Raw genomic sequence first — 25967 nt, 5'->3', positions numbered from 1 at the left:
GTTGTGGGGAGAAGTTAAACTGCTACTTTGTTACGGGATGCCCTACGTCTTCAGGTGCTAATGCCTCCTGTCAGCCCTGATTCATCTGGACAGCCCCATTCTTCAGCAGCACACTTTTTCGTTGTGCCTGGCAAATGAATTGCCACATAGCCTGCCTGTCCAGCACTTGTGATGCCCCTCAGTAGAGCCTGAGCTAAAGTTCCCACAAGCCACAGGTAGTTCAGCTCAACCCATTGCTAATGTAATATAATTCCCCTTCCTCCCAAACTGGATGCTAGATACAGATTGAAGACCCTTTTCCTCCTGGCTGTTTTTTATGAACTTCTCTGTTAAATCAGGAGAGTGGCCAGTTCTATTTAGAGCCTAATCTGGGTGTCCCTCTCCTTCATGTGGTATTTCACACTCTTTGGGTGCCAATTATTTAATTAGACCAGATGTGTAATCGAATCTCATTTTAACCTAGCATTTCGAATAAATAAGAAGAAAATCACTACCTCATCATGGGGTCCTTCCCTGATACTCATCTTCTTTTCAAAAGTATAGAGCCATAATCTCCCATCAGATCATCTCAATGCTACATTTGCTGAAATAGGAGGACCAACCCTGAGTGCTGATTACATAGCTTTTATACTTGTGCAACCTGCGTAGAAGAAAACACTGATGCTGGTGAGTCTGTCCCACTTGATACATGATGGGAAAGGGTGGGGTTTTTCCTCCTTGGCAGAGACAATGAGGTAGGGGTTGGAGGGGGATGGGTTACTATAGGGAGGGGGACATGGGGGAAAATGAGATTGCTTTTGATGTTTTTTTTTAAATAAAGATTTAATGGTAAAACAGAGAATCTCCAAAAGCACCGGATATGACAGTATATGTGAGGAACCGATAATGATTCCCAGATTATTCTTTTATCCTAACTAGCATTTGACTTTTGCTTTGGTGTCAGTTATCTTGTTCAAAAATAAAATCCCCAGTTGTTTTTGAATAGTATTTGTATAATGTACTAATAACCTAATAGCACTTCAGTTTAGCCTTCCTTGACAAAGTTCATATATACAATACATCTTTGATAACAGTAACCTAGTCCTTATCTTTGTGGTCCATATTATACGGTCCTCTGCAGCTGCAAACCTGGTTTTCAGGTCATTAGTATTATTGATTTAGTCTCACGTATCATGCTCTCATATGATATTTGTAGTAATCATCATGAATAGTTGACACCAGACTTCTTGTCATGTGTGTTTGGAGTGGGGGCTGGGTGAAAGGCAAGGGTTGCCATTATTGTTCATCCCACATTGGACATCAAACTTGAGCGCTTGTTGTGCTTCAATATTAATGGTAGTAATAATTAACTGTAGCAGTTTATGACATTGGATTGATATGGGGACAAAGTCTACACAGTGTATGCACAAAACATAAGCATAGAAAATGGAGAACTACATAATAGATATTACATTTTGTCCCGCTTTAAATATTTCAAGAGAAATAACAAAGGACAAACAAAAAGACCAGACAGTATCTACAAATATATTATAAAAGTACTCTGTGTATTTTTAAAAAGGCTATATTATGTTAATTGCACATATACAGTACGTGTCATTGCAAAGTGCCCTACATACAGGAATCCATCACTGAACTGATATACAACTGCCATTATAAACCTGCGGTCCCACTACACACAAGATCAGGTGGAGAAGATAAAAAATGCCTCTCCAGATTGTAAAATTCACCTCTGCTCTTTCCAACAATGCCAAAATATCTTAAATGACCACACTGTCAAGACCTCCATTTAATATCCCCGGTCACCATTTGGGGATTTGGTTTGAAAATTCTGGTTCAGAGAAGAGTTCTACCTACTGTACTGCTCCACCAAGATCTCCCATCCATGTACTGGCCAGGCCCAACCTTGCTTAGTTTTTTATATCTGACAAGTTTGTATTTAAAGGTGATAGAAAACAACATGGACATTAACTGTATGAAAGGACACCACTGTAAACAAACTAAATTCTAAATCAGAATGTAGTTTTAGATTAAGTTGCTGTAATTAGTTACTATTAGATACTCTAATAAAATGTTATTAAAGTATTTATAGATACTCGGTAGTGGTTAGGTTAGATTATATTTTGGTTTTAAGTTATTCTGAATCCTATTTTTTATTAACTTTAATAGAACCTCCAAAGTTAGCAAACTGACCATCGGTAGAATATCTAGTTAACCCTTACCAATATAACTTCATCCAAATTGTTACCTAAAATGTTAATAGTTACAGCTATTCGCTACTGTACTATAGTAGTTACTCAGAACTGGTATTAGTTTGTAATGTAGATCTAACTCATTAGCAGTATAGTTTATGTGGTATGGCTTTAAATAAAGTGGCTGTCTGAAATACCCTGTGCAGTACTGTGTGTCTGTGATGCTATATTATACGTTTTCCCTGGATACACATGCCTGCTGAACAAATAATAATAGTGTTATGAATGTAAGGATAAATTCTGACTGTATTACTGTCATGGGAAAATTACTCTTTTCCAACAAAAATTATTACTCCAGAAACCCAGAATTTCCATGCAGAGTAAATAAAGAACTTGAATTTTAATAAATCAAGCAAATGTTTTTAAAAATTTACAAGTGACAAAAAAAATCTATTTGATCAGTTTTTACCCCATTTAGTGTGTCACTTTCAAACTAGCCAGCAAACATGGATATGAGGATGTGTGAATGTTTGTATACGTGGACGGATTCTGCCTAGACTCTGGAGTTACAATACTTGGTTTCTGTAGCCTGAAAAGCCTTTTGTTGTCCAGATATGAAAAGCAATAAAAAGGGTTTAGCTGTGCTCACGCCGTTCTGCCTTTATTCACTGGGGTTCGGGTTACTGCAGCCTGCTGTGGGCAGAGTAGCCCTGCCAGCCCTGTCTAGAGTTTCTGTTTGATATTCAGTTCTCCTATGTGCTACCTGCTCCTGATATTGCAGCACCCATTCAGAATGGAGGCAGCCTCTTGGCAGCTGGGAGACGCGACACAGTTGCCCTAATACAGACTACTTTTGATATCTCTCGAGGAGCGAGTGCATTTTCTTTCGCCGCCGTTTCTGTTTTCTTCACTTCTTTGTCGACCGCCGTAGGTGACACATGTACAGCTGTCCTTGGGCACAAGGGCTTTTGCTGAAAACAGTCTCATGATCTTGCATTAAGAGGAGGGGACTTTCTCTACTGGCAAACTGCAGGTTCCTCACATCTACATCTTTTTTTTATTCTTGGCCTTACCACCCATATTATGAAAGACATTGAAATGTTTTTTTTTACATATTATTGTAGATCTGGCACATACATGTATTGCAGTAGGTTTACCTGTTTAGAATTACATCTTGCTCCATAACATGTGTATTGTTTAGGCTTTGCATGATCTCTGGAAACATGATTCTACACAGGTTATGGCAGTTGTTGCCATCTCCCATCCACCACAAGATATTCTTTGATGTGACCTACAAACAGTGCTATCCCATGAAAAGCAAGGTGCCCAAGGGGGAACTGTTTTATTAGAATAGCTCTTCTATCTGTTTTGCAGAGTTTTTGAAAAACAGCAAGCCTTTTGGAAAAATGAACAATCTCAAAGGCTGTATTCATTAACTTGTCATCTTCTGATGGTATAGCCAGCAATTCCTGCTGCTCTTTCTGTGTGGCACTGTGTCTGCAGTAATGCTGCTGAGCATGGAAAGGAAAATGCCTCCTTATATATTTGTAGAAATTCTGGCTAAATTCTGGCTTTGCATTTAACTTTAAAGTTTTGAACTAATTGGATAGTTATTCGACTGGGGAGCTGCATCAGTGTGAGGCCTACAAAAATAACACACAGAGGTTTTTTTCCATGCTGAAAGGTATAAAGAGAAAAAAAACCCACAAAGTAACATATCTGAAGAAGTTTCCACTGCTAAAACATTGTGGTTTCCTTCTTTCTACTTTTTAGCATGGACTTAACCACCAAAGATGCCTTTGAATTAACAGATTCAAATGTTTGCCCCCATTAAGGTTCTATAGCTACAAAACTACAATTTTCAGTTTTTTGAATGTGTATACAGTAGTACCACATCTATTCTCAGAGCCTAATAATCACAAAGAGCTTGTTCTGCTTTGAGTTGCCAACGATGAGATACTCTTAGCACTTAATACTTTTGCAGAAAAAAAGGCATGACTACATAATCTGCATAATTTTAGATATTTTCATTTAAATATGTTCTTTACCTTGATAATCCTGGAAAAATAACATCCCATTTTAAAGCTTTTTTACTATGATTTTTTTCTAAGCAATAATTGCTTGTATTCATCGGTGGCATAAGCAAAGTGGGTAAAACACTAGACTCATAACTGACAGATTGTGGGTTGAAGTGACCACTACAGACACTGGTGCTGTACCCCTGAATGAGGATCTTTACCCCTGTTTGCTCCAATCCACCCAGCTGTATGAATGGGGATTCATTGCTGGGGGGGTAATACATGCTGAACTCATGGAAACCAGAGTGAGCTCTGGCCTGATGAGCTGCTGTGGCTCTTTTATGGACTTTACCCTTTAATTACATGCATTTGTGAAGCTCTTTTCATATAGAAGGGGACCCTCTGCATCCACCACTAAACTGCAACGGCCCCACAACACAGCAGAACAGGTGAAAAAGTGAAGGATGACTTAATCATTTGAACGGATGGGTAAGCCTGGTTGTGCAAGCACAGAGTGGAATGTATCCAGGGCACAAGGGTTTCAGACATCAACATGATCTCTTTAATGACTAATTAGTCAGGACCTCAGTTTAATGTCTTGTACGTGCGTGTGAGTGTAAAAGAGAAAGGAGAAAAATATATAAAAAAGTACCCAGCATTTACTAAAAAGGATGTTAATGTCACCCATTGACAACATAAAATGACCTGTGTCCATTACTGGATAATAATCTGCATCGGATTGCGTATGAAGAGCACTGCATTATTATGATAAATGACAAAGAATTGTAGCCTCATGTAATGCTCCATCTGTTTATAAACCGACATCTTTTTCCTTCTTAAAAGAAGATACAGCCAGATTTTCATTTTGTTTTTCGTCCTTGTCCAGTTTTGTCCTATGTTTGATTTGTTTGTTCCTATGTTATTCTGTACTGAAATTCCTTGAAATCTTACCAGGTATTTTAATGAGACAATTCAGTTCGCTCCAGTTTTAAAGAGAGGCTCTTTCAACCGTTATTTTGGCTATAACAAATGGAATTGCTGCTATTAATTATAATTCTGTCATGTTTTCCAAAACTCTTGAATAAACTTACTTGATATCTCACTTAAAAAGAAGATGTTGAATTATCTAGGCTGCGATATGGATGTACTGTACAGTATGTGTAACAAGTTAATACATTAGAAAAAAAAGTTCATGTCAATGCTTCAGATGCAAAAGAGCAAAAAATAAATAACATGTAATAGCATCTAACTTTGTATGACATGTCTTTGCAAATTCACAACAGCTACACAACAGCTGATTTTGTTAAGCTTTATGAAGGATTAGTGAGTCAGAGAGGCAGCAACACAGAGCAAGTCCAGCTGGCATACCTGTATGTATTGACTTTTGAGTCTGTGAGGATTCCTGCTTAAGATTTGAGTAATACATAAAGCCTCACAAGACATTACATGAAGCCTGTAGGGAGTGGTCAGTGGTTAGATATTAAAAGCAGAGCAAGATACTTTTAAAAATGAAGTTAAGAATTATCTCAATTTAGTAAATGGTGCCTACTAGAGCATGTACCAGAATGTGACATTTCTTAAAATTTAGCCATATTTTAAAAGGTGATTTCAAAGCCTTTTTATCATATTGCACAAAAGAGATGTCGAGTGAATTTTGTAGTCACACAAATAATAATGTATTTATATTACAAACCTGGTAATGGTAATTCTGAAGAGCTATTTCTATATGAATAAATTCCTGTTTTATTGTTTTAACATCTTCATGTACAGTGAAAAACAGACATTAGTGCTTTAGCCCTTGAAGCTCAAATTTATGAAGATTAATCTCTTTTACTTTATCTGAACATACATAAAAGTTCACAGGCAAGGGAAAATATGAGTCAAACAGGGCATAGTATATAGGCAGCTGTATGTTTGTGGTAAGGTTTATTGTTAAATGTTAATTTTAGAATGGTGTAATTAATGTTAAAATAACAGCTTTTATGTAAAGACGTTTCTTGGGATTATTGAAATTTGCGGGGAAAAAAGTTCTCTTGAGTTTCAAGAAATCCCAAAATGTTTGTGCCTGATACATAATCATTTTTGTTTTCTTGAGAAGAAACCTTGATTGATTGTGAATGGTACTACAGTTATATACAGTACTACAGTAAAAAAAAAAGTTTTTGAAATAGACAGAACAGTAAAAGACATCATTAAAGGACTGAAATGTATCATTTTATATTTCAGATCTTGTCAAGTATGATGCTGAGGTTGTCGACCAATTGCAATGCATACAGTACTACTCCAAATCAAATTTTAAGCACTAATGAGTTGCTTAACCTTGCCAGTATGTGTCATAATCAATAAAGTCATAATCATAGGCGGCAGTGAAATGTATAGATACAGTACACACCTAAAATTCCAATGCATAGGAAAATAACAGACTCATAGACTTTCTACACTGCTGGTGTATCACCAATGTTTTTTTTTTTTAATCTGGGCAGGTAACTGTATAGTTGACAGTATTTAATGGCTAAAGAAACTTAATCTGATTTGATTTAAATGATTTGCCAGCTATATTGTTCAGCACTTCTATCACAAGAAGATAAAGAAGGTCAGTTTGAAATACTGTATGCTATGTTTTTCCTTTTACTGATTGTCAATTTTGGTTTAGATAGGCTAGTTTTTCCCAGAATATCTAATTTACTGAAGCTAACCCTAATGGATCCATTGAACCATTGTTTTTTTAAGAAACTTTTAAAAAATCTGTTTTATTAACTCAGCATTAAACTCTATCATCTTCTTGGTTACACTAAAAACCCTTTATGTGTACTGTTCCACACACAGTTAACCAATTCTGTTACAGTTGTGATAACCCTTGCTAATTAAGAGCTCTTTAGAAATAAAAAACAGAAGATAGGCTTGAGAAACTCTGCACTAAAACATCTTGAACAAATCCATGATGAGCAACTTTCGTTTTGTCCCTAGGTCACGTTTTGAGACATAATTTTGTCAATTTTCGTTTGTATGTTGATACAAACAGCGGTTGCCTCTGGTAATGTTGATTAAATGTCAGGTTAGCTTTCAGTAACTCTTCTCTCTCAATTGTCTTCTGAAGGGTGCTCATCAAATTTGCATTCTATAAATATGTTAAGCAAAATTTGTACTCCACCACGCAAGAATGTCTGTTTAGCTCTGTGGGGCCTAGAGTTCTAAACAGGTGTGACTAGAAAAACTTGCCACATAAAAGAGGCTCTTCCCTCCTTGTTGCATCAGGAAGAGGTGTATTGGGATAAGTACTGTAGCCCCATTAACTACCCAATTAACCACCTGTGAAACGCTGAACAACTATGGGGAACACCCTGGACGCAGTTAAAACAACAACAGGCAACACAACTGCAGCCAACACCCGTGCTGAGGTAAAGATAACGCTTTGTGCCTTTTAAGAGGTTTTTTTTTTTAATGCTTCGGTTATTAAAGAAAAGCTTCTGTTACATCTGGGTAGGGCTTTGTTTTCTTTCGGCTTAAGCGACAAAAGGGCACCACACATATAAGTCAAGAGTGTTCACGCATTTCAACAAAGACAACTGCCAATGATAAAAGGGCTGAACTGCGTTTTGACCCGCTGAAAAGAGTTAGTCCCTATTACTCAGGGCAGGGAGTTTCAGGCTAACTGGTGCAGCAGAATTAGAAGAAAAGTTGTACCTGTCCACTTTGAGCATAACATGGGTTTAGAAAGATGGTCAGTTAAGTCAATTCCTTAGGCTTTATTGTGGATTTGTTCTTAGATACAAGTTTGTGTGTTTCTGATTAATGCCTGTTGTGTTGTGAGTTTACTTCCAGCTCCAATAAAAACTGGGCTTCAATGCTAATTCACTGAAAAAGACCCCATCCCAGTCCACAGGAACAGTTTAAAATTTTCCACAATAAGCTCCAGCCACGACTTACAACAAAGTCAGAGACTTTCATGGGACAACATTCTGTTTCAGTTTTTGCAAAAGAACTTTAACTCACGGTTACCAAGCTCTAATTGACAATGTATGGTGCTTTGGAAAGACATCTGAACTCATTTAAAGAGAAATATCTTTGTTCTTTTACAAAAACAAGTAAAAAATTATTCAGAATGTGTGACCCTCAGGCACACATAATATGGAAATGTAGTAAGACTGCTTTTTAGAGAGCAAGGTGACAATATTGTCAGCTGTTCTTTCAAATTATTTGTTACATTCTCCTGGTCCTAGTGATTACTTCAATTCCATTAAACAATGTGAACAAGCTATTGCCGTATTTCGAGTGCTTTCATTGTTAATTGATACAATGTGCTTGAATTACTATACATCGGTGTGAGTATGTTAGCACTTGTCTCAGTTTTTCTTGCATAATTATATTTTTTTTCAGATATTTGTGCTGGAAGCTATGAAACAAATTAAAACAATAATTTTCATTTTTGGATTCTCCACAGAATTCCCTTTCTTCATTTTGTTTTACATAAATTAGCACAGAACAGAGTTATAAATGGAAGGATTTCCATTATTTTTTTCTTTTCATGGTAGCGTTTCAGATTGTGCCAATGTTATTTTACACCATTGTATGTACTACAATATTTTCTGTGCATCTAGTACTCAAGTTGTGTGCAACCAGATTTTGCTCAACCTGAACACGTATGTCCAACATGTCATTTTTTAAAGAATTTCCAGGAGCAGTAAACAGAATGAAATCCAAGATCCAAAATCCATTATCAAAAAAGACATTTGTTGGCCAAAAATGCACTATTGAAGCAGCACGTTGTGCAGTAGTTAGCTTTGCTGCCTCACCACCCTGAGGCCCTGTTTCAAATTCCTGGGGTACTATCTCTGTGCAGTTTGTATGTTCTTCTCATGTTCATATGGATTTCCTTCAGGTGCTCTGGTTTTCTCGCTCAGTCCAAAGACAAAATGGCAGATGAATGGGAATCTTTCAAAACTGGCCCTGATTTGAGTCTGTGCGTCTGTGTTTGTGTCTGTGTATCTACCCTGTGATGGACTGACGTCCACCCTGGATGTACCTCCACTCGCGTCCATTGTTTGTCAGGTTGAGCTCTGGCTTTCCTATGATGTTGTACTGGATAAAGCAATTGGTGTCACACCCTCTGCAGCCAGAGGGCACTCCTTCTCTGTCCTGTCCCTAGTTTCCGGTCTGTTGTCCTTCCGGTCCCTCTCTTTCCCTTGGGCTATATATTTCCGGGTTTCTCACTCTGTCCTCGCTCAGCATTGACGTTCGGATGTCCTGAGACCCACCTAGCACCAGGGCGCCCCACGTCCGCTCCCTGAGGGTATAGGTTTCTATACGACATTCCTGAACTCTTTGCACTAATGAACCCGGTCCTTTTTCCCGTCTCGCCGCTACGCATATGGGTCTTTTTCCGCTCTCCTACTCCCCACGGTTAGTCCCTTTGGACGTCCATGACAATTGGAAAATGGATGGATAAAAATGTACTATACAAGCACTCATGGATACCACTCACAAAAGTGTATTCCAGAACATTTGCATTCACAATATTAGAAGCTATTATCTGAGACTGAAGATTTAAATACAGTTGACTCTATTTCACTGTTTGGTAGATGTTAAGAGTTTCAGTCTGGTTCTGACCAAAAATGTAAATGGTAGGTATCATTGAGATACGTGTATGTCTTATTACACCTTGTAGATAGACATGTTTTTAAGAATAATTTTGTGACATTTTAAAAAAGAAGAAATACTTTTGTAGAATGCTCAACTGAAATTCAGACTTACAAGTGAGAAGGATGTGAATTTTAGAATGGTGTAATTTCCTACCACAAGGCTTGATAAATTATTGCCCATTATTTGAATACAGTAAACCCTTGGTTTACTGGACTTTGGATTTTATAAATACTGGACTTTCTCTGTAATAATGGAAAATATATAGGGCATTGGTATAGGGGTAGGAGAATTGGTTTTATGTGTTTTGAATGCTTTAGCCCATTAAAATAAAAACAATCATTTTACAAAATACACTAAATATACTAGAAATATGTAAAAAATCTCTTTAAAATACACAAATAATTAAACAAGGTAAATATCAATACTCCATAACTTAAAAATAAAGGAATATCAAGGGTGCCCTTGCTTATGATGAGTGTTTGCACTTCGTATGCTTTAGCAAATTCAATACAGCATATTTACAACACATTTATGATACAAAGTACAGGCACAATTTCCATTGACTATATTGATTGCAATTGTTAAAAAATCCAGAAATCATATATATACAGTATCTCACATAATAGCTTGTTTTTGAGCTGAAAAATCGTCATTTGTATTTCAGCAGACATTTGGCAATAACAAATCCTCACCTGTTTCCATCTCCATTAGTCCTTAAACCAAACTTTTACTGTAAACTGAAATGAAAGGCTGTAAAATGTACTGGATTTGGATGTTTATGAAATTGAGGTTTCGAAGGAGCAGGATTTGGAAGAGGAACAGTTGTTCTGACTAATTCAACAGAGCTTTTGCTTATATTCGATATTCATCAGCCCTAGGCAAGGAATGAACTTCCAGCTTTTTGTAATGTATTTATGGACAATTTTACACGGTAATTCAGAAAGTTACTTGTCCCTTTCCCATAACAATTCTTTGTTTTGTGATCTTATCTTAATGTTTGCTTCTTTTGACCTGAGCCCATCTGATCCCTGCCTCTGCTTTTCAGAAAACTAAAGATGCAGTAAATGATGGAAGGTTTTGCAATAAGTCAATATTTACTGGTTCATACAAAACTGAAGATGGCAGCGTCTTCAAACTTTTTGTTGTGCAATACACACCTGTATATTTGGCAACATGAAACAAAGGTCCTTCAGTCCTTCACTGAAATGTTGAAAATGTAGAACAAAATCCCAAATAATCTAGGTGGATGATATAAATGTCTCAAACACCTCAAGATGGCAGAGAACTGGTTGGGTTCTGAGATGAAAATGATCCCTGTTACTCAAACAATCATCGAGAATAAAATGTCTTTATATTGGTCAAATCCTGATGGTATGCTTGTTAGTATGTGAGCATGTTATCCACTGCTCTGCCCCACATTGTTATTCCTAGAGGGTACAAAAAATAATTTGCATGAGTCTACCAAAGAAATCCTGGTACAGGACCTTCAATGTTAAAATGAGTGGCTGGGGTTGCTCAGTGAGTATGAGACAGAACTTTGTAATTCTTGTTTAGTGAGTGACTGTTTTTTTTTGGCCCAGCCAGGTGGGAGCACAGCACATGACAAGTAAGGAAAATGTGGAATAAAAAAAGAGTGTGGAGAGACAAAACCATTTCATTTAAATGTCACAGTCAGTTGCCACAGGTGTTGAAGAGAGATGGCCTTCTAAATAAACAAGCCTAGTGGAAGAGCCCAAGAAGGAGTGGCTCAGGGGGAGCAGTCAGGTTTCTGATTACCTGCTTTCATAGTCTTACTGCAGGGCTAAGAACCTCCCATCCAGAAGTGTACACACACTCGCAGACTCGCGTAGTCACTGCCTGCCTCAGAGCTCTCTGCATTTGCCCGTGCAATGTTGCATGCTCACAGATTGTGGGCAAAATCTTTTCTTGTGGATATCGAAGTGGGAGCTTCAAGATACTCTCCCCTCTAGGCTGTTTTCTCCACCTCAGGGATCCAGCCATCACCTGCGCTGAAAAGGTTTACAACAAATGATTGGGAACTGGTGAAAATCCACTTTGGACTGGATTGCCGCCCACGTTTTCTAACCCTCCCACCTCTTTCTGTTCCTTACAGTACATCTTCGTGACGAAGACAGGGTGAGTAGACTTCGGAGTACTTGCAGGGTAGCTTCAGCCTTACGAATCATTGCTTTTCAAGGTTCTGCTCATTAAAGTGTGTCCTGCGTGTCAATTGAAATGTGAGCCAAGATAACCGGGCAGCACTTTCTTTCTAAAGCTTAGCAGGTAAGTGAGCAACCTGTAAAAGTGTAGTTTATAGCAAACTTCCACTGTGCTGTCAGATTACGTTCTGAGGCTCATTAGAGGGATTAAAGCAGATGTGTTAGAAAGCAACAGTAATGTTTAGGATTTTCTTTACCAGAATGGGAGGGCAGGTGAGATTAAAAAAAAATCCAGAAATCCTCATGTAGTATTTGCTCCATCCTTTCTCTGATTTGTCTTAGTATTTGAAAACTGTGCTGTAAGCCTGGTGTTTTCATGGAATATGTTGTAAAACCAGCTCTGGCGTTTCTATCACAAGCCTCCATAGGCTCCATAGAGTGTTATTAAATAAAACAAAAAGCTTGGCTTTCCCGATTGTTCTGACCTGGAGCACCTTCTGATGAAGAATGCATTAGATTAACGATTGCTTTACCTGTACACAGGTGTTTCTCTGATGTGAAATTGTTGACATTACAAGGACTTCACCTCTAGGACCTCCTTTAAAACAACAAATGGTGTAGTAAATATTTACACTAGGTGTGCAGTACCCTGCTTGGGCTTTGTTGTAGCCTTCATGGTATATTTCACCATAAACTCAGGTTGACTCTCTTGGTAATAGTGAATCTCTCATTCTGTTAAAGCCAGGATGTTACATAAAAATGCTAAATAAATAGACCTGCAGTAGGACTTATTTTAACAAGAAAAATATACAGTGGCAAATGGTAATATAGTCTGGAAGAAATTGAAACAATCAGTTAAGTTGGACAGGAGCACCAGGTGCAAATTCCAGTTTAATTAGCAAGACAACAAGAATGCCGAAACTGACATCATGTTAACGATACAGTCAGCTCTTAGGTGAGAAGGGGACTCCATGTATCATTATCATACAAGAACTGGAACAAGGGATTAATCCCTTTATTTTCTTACCGCTTACTCCACTTCACGGTCAAGGGGGAGCTGGAGCTGATCTCTATGCGAAACGGATGTACTCAGGGTACAGTCTGTCAGGACACCAGTCCAACACAGGGCACACGCACGCACACTCACCACGCCACACAGATAGCACCTCAGGAATTAACCCCAGGGACCCAGCGCTGCGAGGCAGCTGTGCGAACTGTGCCGCCCACAACTGGGGATATTGTGCTCAAAATTAATTGTGCTGAAGCTGCATCTCCAACCTTTTAGATGACGTCATTACTCCTTTGCTGTTCAATTTCATCTAGTTGTGCTGAGTAGCTCTTAGGAGACAACAGGCTATAAGAATAGAAGCCACTTTTCTAGTCCAGAGGGCTTGTAAGCTCATCATAATACCACAAGCACTTTTTTTCATATCATCTATAGTGTGTCCATAAATGTCATTTTGTTTTATGTATCACACACAGCTGGGGGCTATTGAATGTCTAAAAGTGATCCGGTTTCCAGGAACCTTGTGTCTTACAAACCGAGCCAGTGCTTGGTGGTGTGTCAGACAGGAATGTAGACAAAATTCTGAATCACCTGGACACCCCCAAGTTCAAATTTCCATTTCAAAGCTTACACAACAGCACAGGCGACTGCTCAGCCCAGGCTGGTGCATCTCACTTACATTCCGTCCTAGTAGAATTGGCCCATTTCCTTGTAAGCCTAGAATGTAATAACAGTAACATACATTCTTAGGCAAAAGGAGTCGGTGACCTTGCTTCAGGCACAGTTTCTGACTTGAAGCACATAGACTTTGCACAAGCAATTATCATTCACACTCTAGACACAATAGGGAAGAAGCACCAGCTTTTTTTTAATATAGTGTTTTGGGCCTATTCTGATTAAACCTATAAGATACTAACATGGATGCAATTTGCTCCTTGTTTTAGAGTAAATTTACATCAATACTAAATAAAAAATAATAATGTACTATTCTCTGTTTATAAACAATAGACAAGAGACAAATGCGATATGTCTTACTTATTTCTTTTATTGTCCCAAATGGAAAATTTGCTCTGAAGACAAGTAAAAGACATAACACGACACACAATACATTTAACACAATTTGAACCCATTGACTAATTAGAGATATGTGTGTATGATGATAAGGAATAAATAAAGCTGAAATTTACAATCGTCCAAATCAAGCTGGTTAATTGACGTGGGAATGAAAATACACAACAAGTCAGGCGTATTCACAAGTCTTTCTTTATCTCCGACAATCCACTTCACTGACCTGTGGGCTGAAACCTCAGCACAGATCTTTGTATCTGTCTTGCGCCTTAATGCTGAAGATATGCACTAGTGAATGGGTGACCATTTGAATCAATACTGAAAATTGTACTCTAGTTAGGCACATGCATTCCGTCATAAATTTGTCAAAAAATGGATAAAACATCAGTCTACGAAGTTCTTTGGTCCTAACTCCATTAGTATCACTATTTAAAGCTGTTAAAATGTGGCGCAGGATGTTGCTTTCCTAGCAGTTTTCTCACTCGGAATGTTGAGGCAGAAAGTCGCTCAGTTGCAAAGAGAAGTCCAAAGGTTGTTTTGTCTTTGTTAAGGTGATGAAGAACTTTGTTTCCAATTGATAAAAGTGTTTGTCTTAGTCACAGCAAAATATCCATCCTTCTCTAGACTGCACAGAGGATTGTGCCCTTGAGATGACTGTAAAGTTACGGTCACGCAGGGACAAGCGATATGATATTCGTTTCCCTTTAATAAGCACTTCAAATGTCAAGAAGAGATATGATGATGATTGTGTGATGGGTGCAGCTCTGCTCTGCCCCTGCTGGGATTCGACCACAGTCGCTCACGAGCTCCGAGCTTACAAAGCACTACTTTCTGGACAGCGGCACGCTCCACTACACTAGATACCATCTCCTGCACCCTGGGAGAAATTGTAACTGTGTGTCTAGGGGATAACGTCACCATCACAGGCTCAGCTGAGCCCTCTTAGAATTGCAGGCTGGGTGTAAACACCAGAAATTGTGAAGGAGCTCTTATGCTGCAAAAGCTGCAACTCTACAGGTTTTATACACCTATTTAAAGCAATACCTGCTTGGCATTTAAGAGAAAAAAGGTTCAGTTTGGTTTATGTTGTACTAATTTCAATTATAAAATCAATAGAGAATAGGTCCAGAAGACGATGATGCAATTTCAATCCATAAGCTAATATTATTGAATGACAGAACTAAACCCATTTTTGTATTAATTACAGGTTAGTTTAGGCATCTTTCACACTATAGTTGCAATATGTAAAAGAACACACAACCATGCACACCCATATGTATCAACATTTTTTAATCTAATTACACAGGCCATAGTACTGGAAACGATACCTACTATAGAGGTTATTTCTAAAATGAAAAATCAAAGCCTGTTAAAGTAAAGCCATGTGTTATTTACCCTGTCACGCAAAAGAAAGACACTCCACAAAAGGTTGTGGGCGTTTGGAACAAGCAACCCAGACATGCCCTGCCTTCCTTCAAGAAAAGGCTTGATCAGACCTTTAGCCAGGTCTAACAATCAAATGGGCGAGTTGTCTGAATGATCTCCTCTCTCTTCTTTTCTCATGTTCTCAATCTGCACTCTTCCAATCATTCTTTACCTATAGGTCAATAAGAGTTAGATGTTAACATGACGGAGGTTCAGAATAGTGACGGTTGGGCTGAAGAGCGCATCCATGCACCTGTTTATTTTCCTGCAATTCACTGGTAAGGATTGATACAAGCTAGAGACTATTGTGGAAGCACAGGGTGTAAAGGGTGATTACACCATGATTGGGAAGCCTGGTTATCCACAGGGCACACACACATACAAACCCATACATGGCCAACATACCACTGGGAGGTTAGAAGAAATTGAACCACTCAGAGAAAACAAATGCAGATGTGGGGAAGACTATGCATACCCCACACAAACAGTGCTGCAGCCTGGATTTAACCCAGGATACAAAAGGCTGTGAGACTGCAGTCCTAACTGCTTCATCACTATGCCACTGCATGTACTGTGCTCATCCAGTTTGTTAATTTAATGTCTTACATAAAATACTTTCAGGATGACTTGTCCTGAGAGTAAACTATGCAAGACATTACATAAATGACTAGAAAGGTCTCTTGGCCTGATGTCCAATGTGTTAATTTTCTAAATGTAGTGCTTTATGAACTGTTGTGAAGAGCCCAGTCCATTGAAGCCTTTCAGTGTGAACCTAGAGACAGTGCAGAAGTCAATATATAAAAGGCTTGTTTGGTATAAAACATCATTACATTTCTCAGTGCAGAGGCACCGATGTAAAATGCATAACTTAAGAGAACTTGTCTGATTGTAAGAAAAACCATAAGCAAGTTAGCAAATGAGGGGAGGTAATTCAATCAAACTGAAATAAGATCAGTACTTAGTGTGCCGTGCTGTGCACTAATGAAGTTCATAATTGTGAAGCAGAATCATACTGCACTGGTTACAATTATCCACCTTCACATATCAAGATTGGATTGGTTTATTGTCCATTTTGTGTCTGTTGTACAGGCCTTGGCTTATAAAACTGCTTTCCATTCATCTCTTATTAGGCATGTAAATCACTGGGTCAGATTTCTCTTATTACATCGGGAGATTGGCCTTCAGACTGTTGTAAATTGGAACATTAAGCTACATGGTGGCAGATAATGTTTATGCTAATGGAAAGTTTTTATTCCTTATCAATAACATCATTTACAATTAAGGAACATTTGGTTCTTTTTCCTAATTTGCCAGAAATTAATTTATTGGCGTAGACACAGATGCATGTGAAATGTATACCGGAAATACAACAGATATGATTCATTTTGAATTCAGTTACAATTGAAAAAGTAGTTCTCTAGTTTCAGCATGTGCTTTGACATTCATAATTAAACTAGTTCAGCTGGTAAAGGCTAGTTAGGCTTTTCAATTTGGACTACTGTATGTCATTGGTGACTAGGAATCCACAAGTGGTCGCAAACAGCATTATAACTATTCATGTTGTAGCCTGTGATCCTTGATGACTGAGTCTTGTATGGAGGAGCAGAACAGGATGAAACTGAGCCGAAAGCTGTTAAGCGCAGCTTTGAAATTAGTCAGGGAACGGATTAGATCTTTGAGACAAATCTAGCGAGTGAAAGAGCTTCTGCTTGCCCAAGTACCCACTACCCAGTTTCCACATCTCAGTGTGGTCTTGTGTTTCTGTTATAACGAACACTAAAGGTTCTGTGTCAGCAGTGTGGGGAATGACAGGCTGGAGACGACATTACAGGCTCTCTGACGGTTTTATTGCCCTTTTCATTACAGTGGCCGTGCTAATCAGGGAGCAGGGAAATAACTCGGAGGGCAGAGAGAGAAAGTGCGGGCAACTGCTGGATGTGGAAGAGGAATTTGTGTTGTTTTTCTGCACAGAACCATTGCGAATGTCACACTGCTGTACTGACCAGTCTTGTTTAGTTCCTAAAATATCCACACATTTGTTGATTTTTATCTGAGGTTCACTTTCTGCTATTCAGAATAAAGTACAACACAGAGCCATCCCAATCATTGTGCCTTGAAGTTCATTTGGAGACCCTCAAATGCACTGATTTTTCTCAGTTTTTTTAGTGAAAGATTAATTTGAGTTGGATTGACCATGTGACATTTAGCCTGCACAGTGTCTTTTGCACAGGAAGGATGGCTTCTGTTCTTCAGAGTGATAAATTTAATTCCTGGCATTATCAAAGGATGTTGGTCTAACATTTAGGCCTGCACAGTATTTTACCTATTTTAAGCTGAAATTAAAATGTTTATTTTTATTTATCTTAAATTTTTGTTGCCACGTTACAGTGGCTAATTACTAAAACATAGGTTTGTTATGTAGTTCAATGGTGGCTGTGTAGATTTGAGCAGTTAGTATGTACATTTAAAACTAGGATTGAGCAGGGTATTGTTTACAAAAAAGGAACAGTATTTTTTAGACATGGAGCGGTCAGTTAAAACATCCCCTGGTGGTAAGTAATGATTATAACCTATTAAGGCTATTACTATTTACCACTACTACCACTACTGATCAATTCTTGCCAGTATTTCGAAGTGCTAAACCAGAACATTCCAGGCTATTAAGATTCACACTGAAGTTGGGTCAGGTTGCAACATATAACCATTCCAAATGTCTTTTTTCTGTTGCTTAAGATCTTGCTCAATGTCAGTCGTACCAAGACCCTTTTTTGTAGTTAATCATCTAGTTGATAGTAATAGAAAGTACATTCCAAACTGACAGAAACAAGAACTTTAGTAGATGAGAGCCACACAGTATTACTTTTCATAAAACCTGAATTTCGGCCTGATTTTGCTTCTGAGGAGAATTTATTATTTCTTGGTTGGAGTCAAATAGAAAACCTGCATGTGTGTGTGTGTAATAATTCTGTAGATTGTTAATAAGAAGTGTCAGAGGAATGTTAGCTCAGAGATTGCTGTAGTACAAGAAAAAAGAATGTGTCTCTGGATATTCTTGCATGAAGGGTATATATGAGAGCAAATGTCTGAAGAGGAATCTTGGAAGAGCTCCTGTAAATTGGGTAATGACACTAACAGTGATATACGGAACCAAGGTCATTCAGCATGCACAGTGTTCTCTGCAGAGGCTTCATGAATGTTTGAACAGGAAAAAACATTTCATTTAATCGATATGAACAGGCAGAAAGCACTTTGCACTTGTTTGCTGTTTTGCATTAAATTTTGACTGCGTGTGATGAATGCATCAAACAATGGTAGTATATTGATCTTTATTCTTGAGGAGAGTCTAGAAAGCACACCAAGAAGAATAAGTTATGAAGAAAACCTGACCACTTCTTTGAAAGTATCTTGTCTTTTCAAAATACCCTCACTGATGTAGCATTAAATATGCAATATAAACTTTTCTCTTTGTATTCAAAGATATTTGACACAATTACTTATTTTCTTTCATGCAGTCCATATGTTTAGCTGATGAATTGACATAAAAAAAATGCTAACATTTCATAAATTAGTCATAAGGGAACAGGGTTCTGATAAAATGCTATGTTGACCTTTATCGTCACAAGAATGGGTCTTCTTAGACCTGAGGGAGGTGAATGATGGATGTTGTTTTGTATTCCTTTGGTCTTGAAATGATTTTGATTTTCTGAGTAGTTACATCAACCAAACACATTTTATTTGTCACATGTTATTACGAGGGTGAACAATAAGGAAACTGGATAAAATGTTTGTAGACCTTTGGTTCCTCTGGAAAGTTTCAGTAGCACTTTTACAGTATTTTCCTATGACACAACACACATATGAAAAGGTGTGTCTTGTGCAATTTAGATTGTATTGGCCTTTGTGGCGAAGAGGGTTAAACAGGAAAGGTTATGATATTAAAGGAATTATATAAAAATATCCATCCATCCATCCATCTTCTAACCGCTTTATGCAATTCAGCATTTGCGAGGGAGGCAGAGCAAGGGGCACAAGGCAGGATACAACCTGAATGGGTCACCAGTAAGTCACACATGCATGTGCACATTCACACCAGACACAGTTTTCCCAGAAGCCAGTTAACCTGCTAGTTTGTCTTTGAACTGTGGGAAGAAACCAGAGCACCTGGAGCAAACCCACACAAACCCACATGGGCAGAACATACAAACTCCATGCAGATAGCACCTCAGCAACTGAACCCAGAGCCCCAGTGCTGAGAGACATCAATGCTGACCACTATGCCACTGTGCCCTCCTAAATAAAAGCATAGCATGTACAGTGGTGTGAGGAAGTGTTTGCCCCCTTCCTGATTTCTTATTTTTTTGCATGTTTGTCACACTGAAATGTTTCAGATCAAACAAATTGAAATATTAGACAAAGATAACACAAGTTAACACAAAATGCAGTTTTTAAATGAAGGTTTTTATTATTAAGGGGAAAAAAAAATCCAAACCTACATGGCCCTGTGTGAAAAAGTGATTGCCCCCTAAACCTAATAACTGGTTGGGCCACCCTTAGCAGCAACAACTGCAATCAAGCATTTGCGATTACTGGCAATGAGTCTTTTACAGCGCTGTGGAGGAATTTTGGCCCACTGAGAATTGTTGTAATTCAGCCACATTGGAGGGTTTTCGAGCCTTAACCGCTTTTTTAAGGTCATGCCACAACATCTCAATCGGATTCAGGTCGGGACTTTGACTAGGCCACTCAAAAGTCTTAATTTTTTTTTCTTAAGCCATTCAGAGGTTGACTTGCTGGTGTGTTTTGGATCATTGTCCTGCTGCAGAACCCAAGTGCACTTCAGCTTGAGGTTCAACAGATGGCTGGACATTCTCCTTCAGGATTTTTTAGTAGACAGCAGATTCATGGTTCCATTTACCACAGCAAGTCTTCCAGGTCCTGAAGCAGCAAAACAGCCCTAGACCATCACACTACCACCACCATATTTTACTGTTGGTATGATGTTCCTTTTCTGAAATGCTGTGTTACTTTTAAGCCAGACGTAATGGGACACACACCTTCCAAAAAGTTCAACTTTTGACTCGTCAGTCCACAGAGTATTTTCCCCAGAAGTCTTGGGGATCATCAAGATGTTTTCTGGCAAAACTTAGATGAGCCTTTATGTTCTTTTTGCTCGGCAGTGGTTTTTGTCTTGGAACTCTGCCATGCAGGCCATTTTTGCCCAGTCTCTTTCTTATGGTGGAGTCATGAACACTGACCTTAACTGAGGCAAGTGAAGCCTGCAGTTGTTTTGATGTTGTTGTGGAGTTTTTTCTGACCTTGGATGAGTCGTCGCTGCGCTCGTGGGGTAATTTTGGTCGGCCGGCCACTCCTGGGAAGGTTCACCACTGTTCCATGTTTTCGCAATTTGTGGATAATGGCTCTCACTGTGGTTCGCTGGAGTCCCAAAGCTTTAGAAATGGCTTTATAACCTTTTCCAGACTGATAAATTTCAATTACTCTCTCATTTGTTACTGAATTTGTTTGGATTGCAGCATGATGTCTAGCTTCTGAGGATCTTTTGGTCTACTTCACTTTGTCAGGCAGGTCCTCTTTAAGTGATTTCTTGATTGAGAACAGGTGTGGCAGTAATCAGGCCTGGGTGTGGCTAGAGAAATTGAAATCAGCTTTCCAAAGATGTGATAAACCACAGTTGATTTATGTTTTAACAGGGGGGGGGCAATCACTTTTTCACACAGGGCCATGTAGGTTTGGATTTTTTTTCCCTTAATAATAAAAACCTTCATTTAAAAACTCCATTTTGTGTTTACTTGTGTTATCTTTGTCTAATATTTCAATTTGTTTGATGATCTGAAACATTTCAGTGTGACAAACATGCAAAAAAATAAGAAATCAGGAAGGGGGCAAACACTTTTTCACACCACTGTATATAATATAATATAGTATAATATAATATAAACATGCAGTGTTATATATATAATATAATATAAATGTGTTGGTTCTAAGTTTAAATAAAGAAGTGGTATTAGCCATAAACTGTATTTGGTCAGTTTAAAACTGATTCTACTTATTTGGCCTATGCCATATAGACACATGTAGACTCCTGTGTCCACTTTGATCAAAAACAGGCCTTGTATGTCAAAATATGTTTTGCTTTCCATTTATTGATATTCAAAGTGATGTGCCCTTCAGTTTTATTGCTTTTACGTATGTAACCTAATCCTGTGGTTTCGGTTAGTGAACAAGGTTGATATCTTTTTTTAGAAACTCATATCTGTCCATGGGGGATTTTGGAGGATGGACTGTAAAAGTGCCAACTGAGAGGGTTTCTTTTTATTGAAGATCGGGATTCATTCATTTATAGTTTTCTTTTCAGATTTTCATGCAATGTGCATTTGAAAGGTTTGTGCTCTGTTTGCCTTGGTTCTGGCATGCTGAAGGCATTAGCTTGTATGTACTGTAGTATATGAGAAGTAGGCTCTTCAATTAGACAGTGTACCTAAAACTAAAGAACATTCTGTGGTGCAATCAAATAAAATAATGTACAATTAATTGCTTTTAAAGTTTAATTGAAATGGAGATTGTGGTTGAAATTTGGTATACCATTGTATTTGTAACTGTGCTATTTGTACAAACAAATTAAGAAATTGCAGGGCTAATTGCCGATTAGATTTCATTTTTATCATATACACTTGATAGAAGTGTTGAAGTAATTGAGAAACTGCCTTCGTGGATTTCTCAGACTTGTTTGGAACAAGTAGTCATGTAAGATTCCAATAGCATATAGCATGTTATGTTGCACAGGGATTTATTTATCTGACATATAAAACTGATTGATTTTATTGTGAATAAGTGTCAACATATTCAAATGCGAGCATTGCACTTTGTTCAAAACGGTATGTACAGTTGTGAGCCTGGCGTGTACCTGGATAGGAGACCTCCTGGGAAAGCTAGCTGCTGCCAGAAGAGGTGTTAGTGGTACCAGTAGGGGGCGCTCACTCTGCGGTGGGATCTAATGTGCCAGTAAAATGTTGGGGACACTATACGGTAAAAAAAAAAATCACTGTCCTTCCGATGAGATGTAAAACTGAGGTCCTGACTCTCAGTGGTCATTAAAAATCCCAGGTGATTCTCAAAAAGAATAGGGATGCTACTCCCTTGTCCTAGCCAAATTCCCTCCCTGGCCTTTACTAATTATGTCCTCCTAATAATCCCTAACTATGAATTGGCTTCATCTCTCTGTTCTCCGCCCGACTGAGAGATGATGTGTGGTGAGTGAATTGGAGTATTTTGGCTGCGTTCACATACTCCCGGTGGGAGCTACATCATATCATCATCACCATCATTACTATTATTAACCTGTTTAGGGCATATAAATTAAGATATCTGTCTCTGTTCATGACAAAATGTCTTCTTTCAGCATGTTGCTTTGGGAAAGTTTGACTATCCATCCATCCAGCAGTTTCTAACTGCTTCATCCACTATGGGGTCACAGGGGAGCCAGAGCCTATCTCAGCAAGGTGGGGTACACCCTGGACAGGACACCAGTCCATTGTAGAGCACACACAGATATGCACATGCACACACTAACGCCAATTTTCCCAGAAGCCAAGTTGCCTACCAGTATACTTTTAGACTGTGGGAAGAAACCCACACAAACTTGGGGAGAACATGCAAACTCCACACATATAAGACCCCAGGGCTAGTACTGAACACAGGATCCCAGCGCTGCCATGCAGAAATGCTTTCCACTGTGCTGCCCAAAATTTGCCCCCTAAACCAATATTTGAAATAAGCATCCCACCCAGACAATGTTACAGTCGTCCTACTTCATGCTGCTGAAGCAAGGTTCACCTCAGCCTTGTGAGGCACTCAGGTGTGTGAAAGACTTTACATTTTAATGATGTGCAAACAAAAGATTCAATCAGATTTTCACCATGTTCATTTGGCCTATGCAAAACATTGATTCCTTCTAGGGAGTTCCAGTTCTTAATGAAATATGTGTATTTGTTTATATGGCAGGATAACCATATTGTTAAGAGGGTTTGTCACAGGCTCGTAAACAATACAAATGAGGTGGTGGTTTTGAAAAGGGATTAGAACAGCTGTGTCTGCTTAGACATGAGGCCTACAGTGCTTTAGAAGGGATTAACTCACACAACATCATTCATTCCGCTTGACTTATTTGTTTCATTGTATTCTAGAATTGCACATTCATATCCCCATATGTAGCCTAATAATAATAATCATCATCATCATTCCATACACTTATATAGTGCTTTTCCGCACACTCCACTCAAAGTGCTTCACAGTTAATGGGGGCTCCTGTCCACCACTACCAATGTGTAGAACCCACCTGGATGATGCGATGGCAGTGCCAGTACACCCACCACATGCCAGCTGTCAGTGGGGAAGAGAACAGAGTGATAAAGCCAGTTCAATGATGGGTATTATTAGGAGGCCTATTATTAGGAGACTAGTAAAGGCCAATAGGAAGTAACATCCCTACTCTTTTCAAGAAATGCCCTGGGATTTTTAATGACCACAGAGAGTCAGGACCCCGGTTTTACATCTCATTTGAAAGACAGTGCCTTTTTATAGCATAGTGTCCCCGTCACTATACTGGGACCCACACAGGACATAGGATGAGCACCCCCTACTGGCCCCACTAACACCACTTCCAGCAGCAACTTTCTAGGTTTTTCTCCTATCCAGGTACTGACCAGGCTCACACCTGCTTAGCTTCAGTAGGTTTCCAGTTGTGAGCTGTAGGCTGATATACAGTAGCTGCTAAAAAAAGTACTAGTAGGTACTTTTGGCTAGTACCTACCATCAAAAGGCACTACATAAATAAAAATGCACATTGATTAATTAGAAAAATGTTTCTGAACATTTGTGTTAAGAAATTTGTGTTAAGAACATTTGTGTAGAAGAATGTTAGATAGAAGGTACACATGAGCAGGACGTTTTGATGTCGTAATCACAGAAACATGGCTGTCTGAAATTGATGGGGATGTATACAAGATTGGTGGATATACTGTATGATGTTCCAGAGGGATGGGAGAGTTAGGTGAGGGGAGGTGAAGCCCTGCATACAGTTGTATGCCACATTCACTGTTTTATATTTTATAACTGTTAAATTCAGCAAATAAAGAGTAACTGTGTACTACGTTTATACCCAGCAGAGGTTGTGTTAACTTTTTTTCACTTAGAGATTCTATGAAACATCCAATTTGACCATGGGTGCCCAAACTTTTCATGCAAAAATTCAGATATAAACAAGAATTCAACATTCTATAACAAAACAAGAATTTCAATGCAAAAGAACAACAGTTTTTTTTTATGGGGGAAGATTATAGAACAACGAAATGAATAAAGAAACCGAAATGGCGGACATTGATAATGACTTTAGAATAGGTACTGTAGCTGCATCAGCATGTGTAGGCTGCGAAGGAACAGGTAAAGGTTTATTCAATGCTGAAAAGAGAAGAAAACAAACACAATGTTTCAGCTGTGGAGCCTCCTTTAGGTGTGCTATCTTCATTGATAATGACTGCTTTATATTGATCCCATTTTTCCAACAATTAAGACTGTGATCCAAACAGCACAAAGAGAGCCATGAGGGAACTGTAATCACAGTATGCCGATGTTTGAAGTGTACAGTTTGTGGAAACTGACATTTTTAAGTTAAAATCAAAACAAAGCACACTTTCTTGTAGGGAATGAGACAGAGCGTAAGAGAAATAGAATGGGGGCAGAATAGATGTGGAATAAGTTAAGACTCTATGCCAACAGTTTAAGAGATTCACCTTAATGTGGAGACCAAATTTATCCAAAGAGTAAGAAATTAAAAAAATGGTATCCTAAACGGTTTCACAAATCAATTAAGAACGATGTATGGAAAAATAAAACAAATAATTTTATCATCAAAATTTAAAAAAAATAAGTGGACCTTGTTAACGAAATTGGAAAGGCCAAAGAGAGGGGAAAAAAGAATGTTGCCATCAAGGCATTAATTAATAAATAATAAAAGCTTTTAGATTTATGACAGCAAAAGTGCAGTAAATGATGAAGTTAAATGCATGTGGGATAATAATGGGAGGCTTCTAGACAATGAAAGGATAATGACTTATATTTTAAATGAGTAGTCCACTCAGGAGGAAGTCAACAACATTCCCCAAGCACAGGAAGGACAATGTTCTGTATAAAATTGTGTTGACGTAGAAACTTCAGAAGTATTTTGGGTACTGGAAACTCATGATTATAAAATCTCCTGGGCCTTCTAGTATCCTACCAATTGTAAGGAAATGAGATGTTATTTGTAAGCCAAAATTATTGCTTATGAAAAGATTTATGAATCAAAGAGAAAACGTATACTTCACCTCTTGCAGTGAAAGTTTTTTTTTTCAAAGAAGGTAATGTTAAAGGTAATTGCAAGGTCACAGTCTGTCGTTTTTTCACCTTC

At 38.3% G+C, this 25967-nt stretch overlaps 1 protein-coding gene across 5 annotated transcripts in view; it reads left to right on the top strand.

Moving 5' to 3' along the window:
- Positions 1-25967, top strand: part of coro2aa (coronin 2Aa) — a 77434-nt gene that overhangs the window by 25567 nt on the left and 25900 nt on the right. The window contains exon 2 of one of the 5 annotated variants that reach the window (XM_015345282.2): positions 11961-11983. The exons of 1 other annotated variant lie outside the window; for it this stretch is intronic. Coding sequence is in view for 1 of the 4 variants with exons in the window: in XM_006629841.3 (XP_006629904.2) it covers positions 7537-7605 (69 nt within the window). In the remaining 3 variants the exon portion in view is untranslated. Of the gene's footprint in view, positions 1-7504; positions 7606-11671; positions 11984-12008; positions 12131-25967 lie in introns of those variants that run through there. 3 more of the 5 variants (XM_006629841.3, XM_015345281.2, XM_015345283.2) reach the window with 3 other exon arrangements.

This window comes from Lepisosteus oculatus, chromosome 1, assembly GCF_040954835.1.
Source record: "Lepisosteus oculatus isolate fLepOcu1 chromosome 1, fLepOcu1.hap2, whole genome shotgun sequence".
NCBI classification, from domain to species: Eukaryota; Metazoa; Chordata; class Actinopteri; order Semionotiformes; family Lepisosteidae; genus Lepisosteus; species Lepisosteus oculatus.
This window is presented reverse-complemented; position numbering and strand designations above follow the sequence as displayed.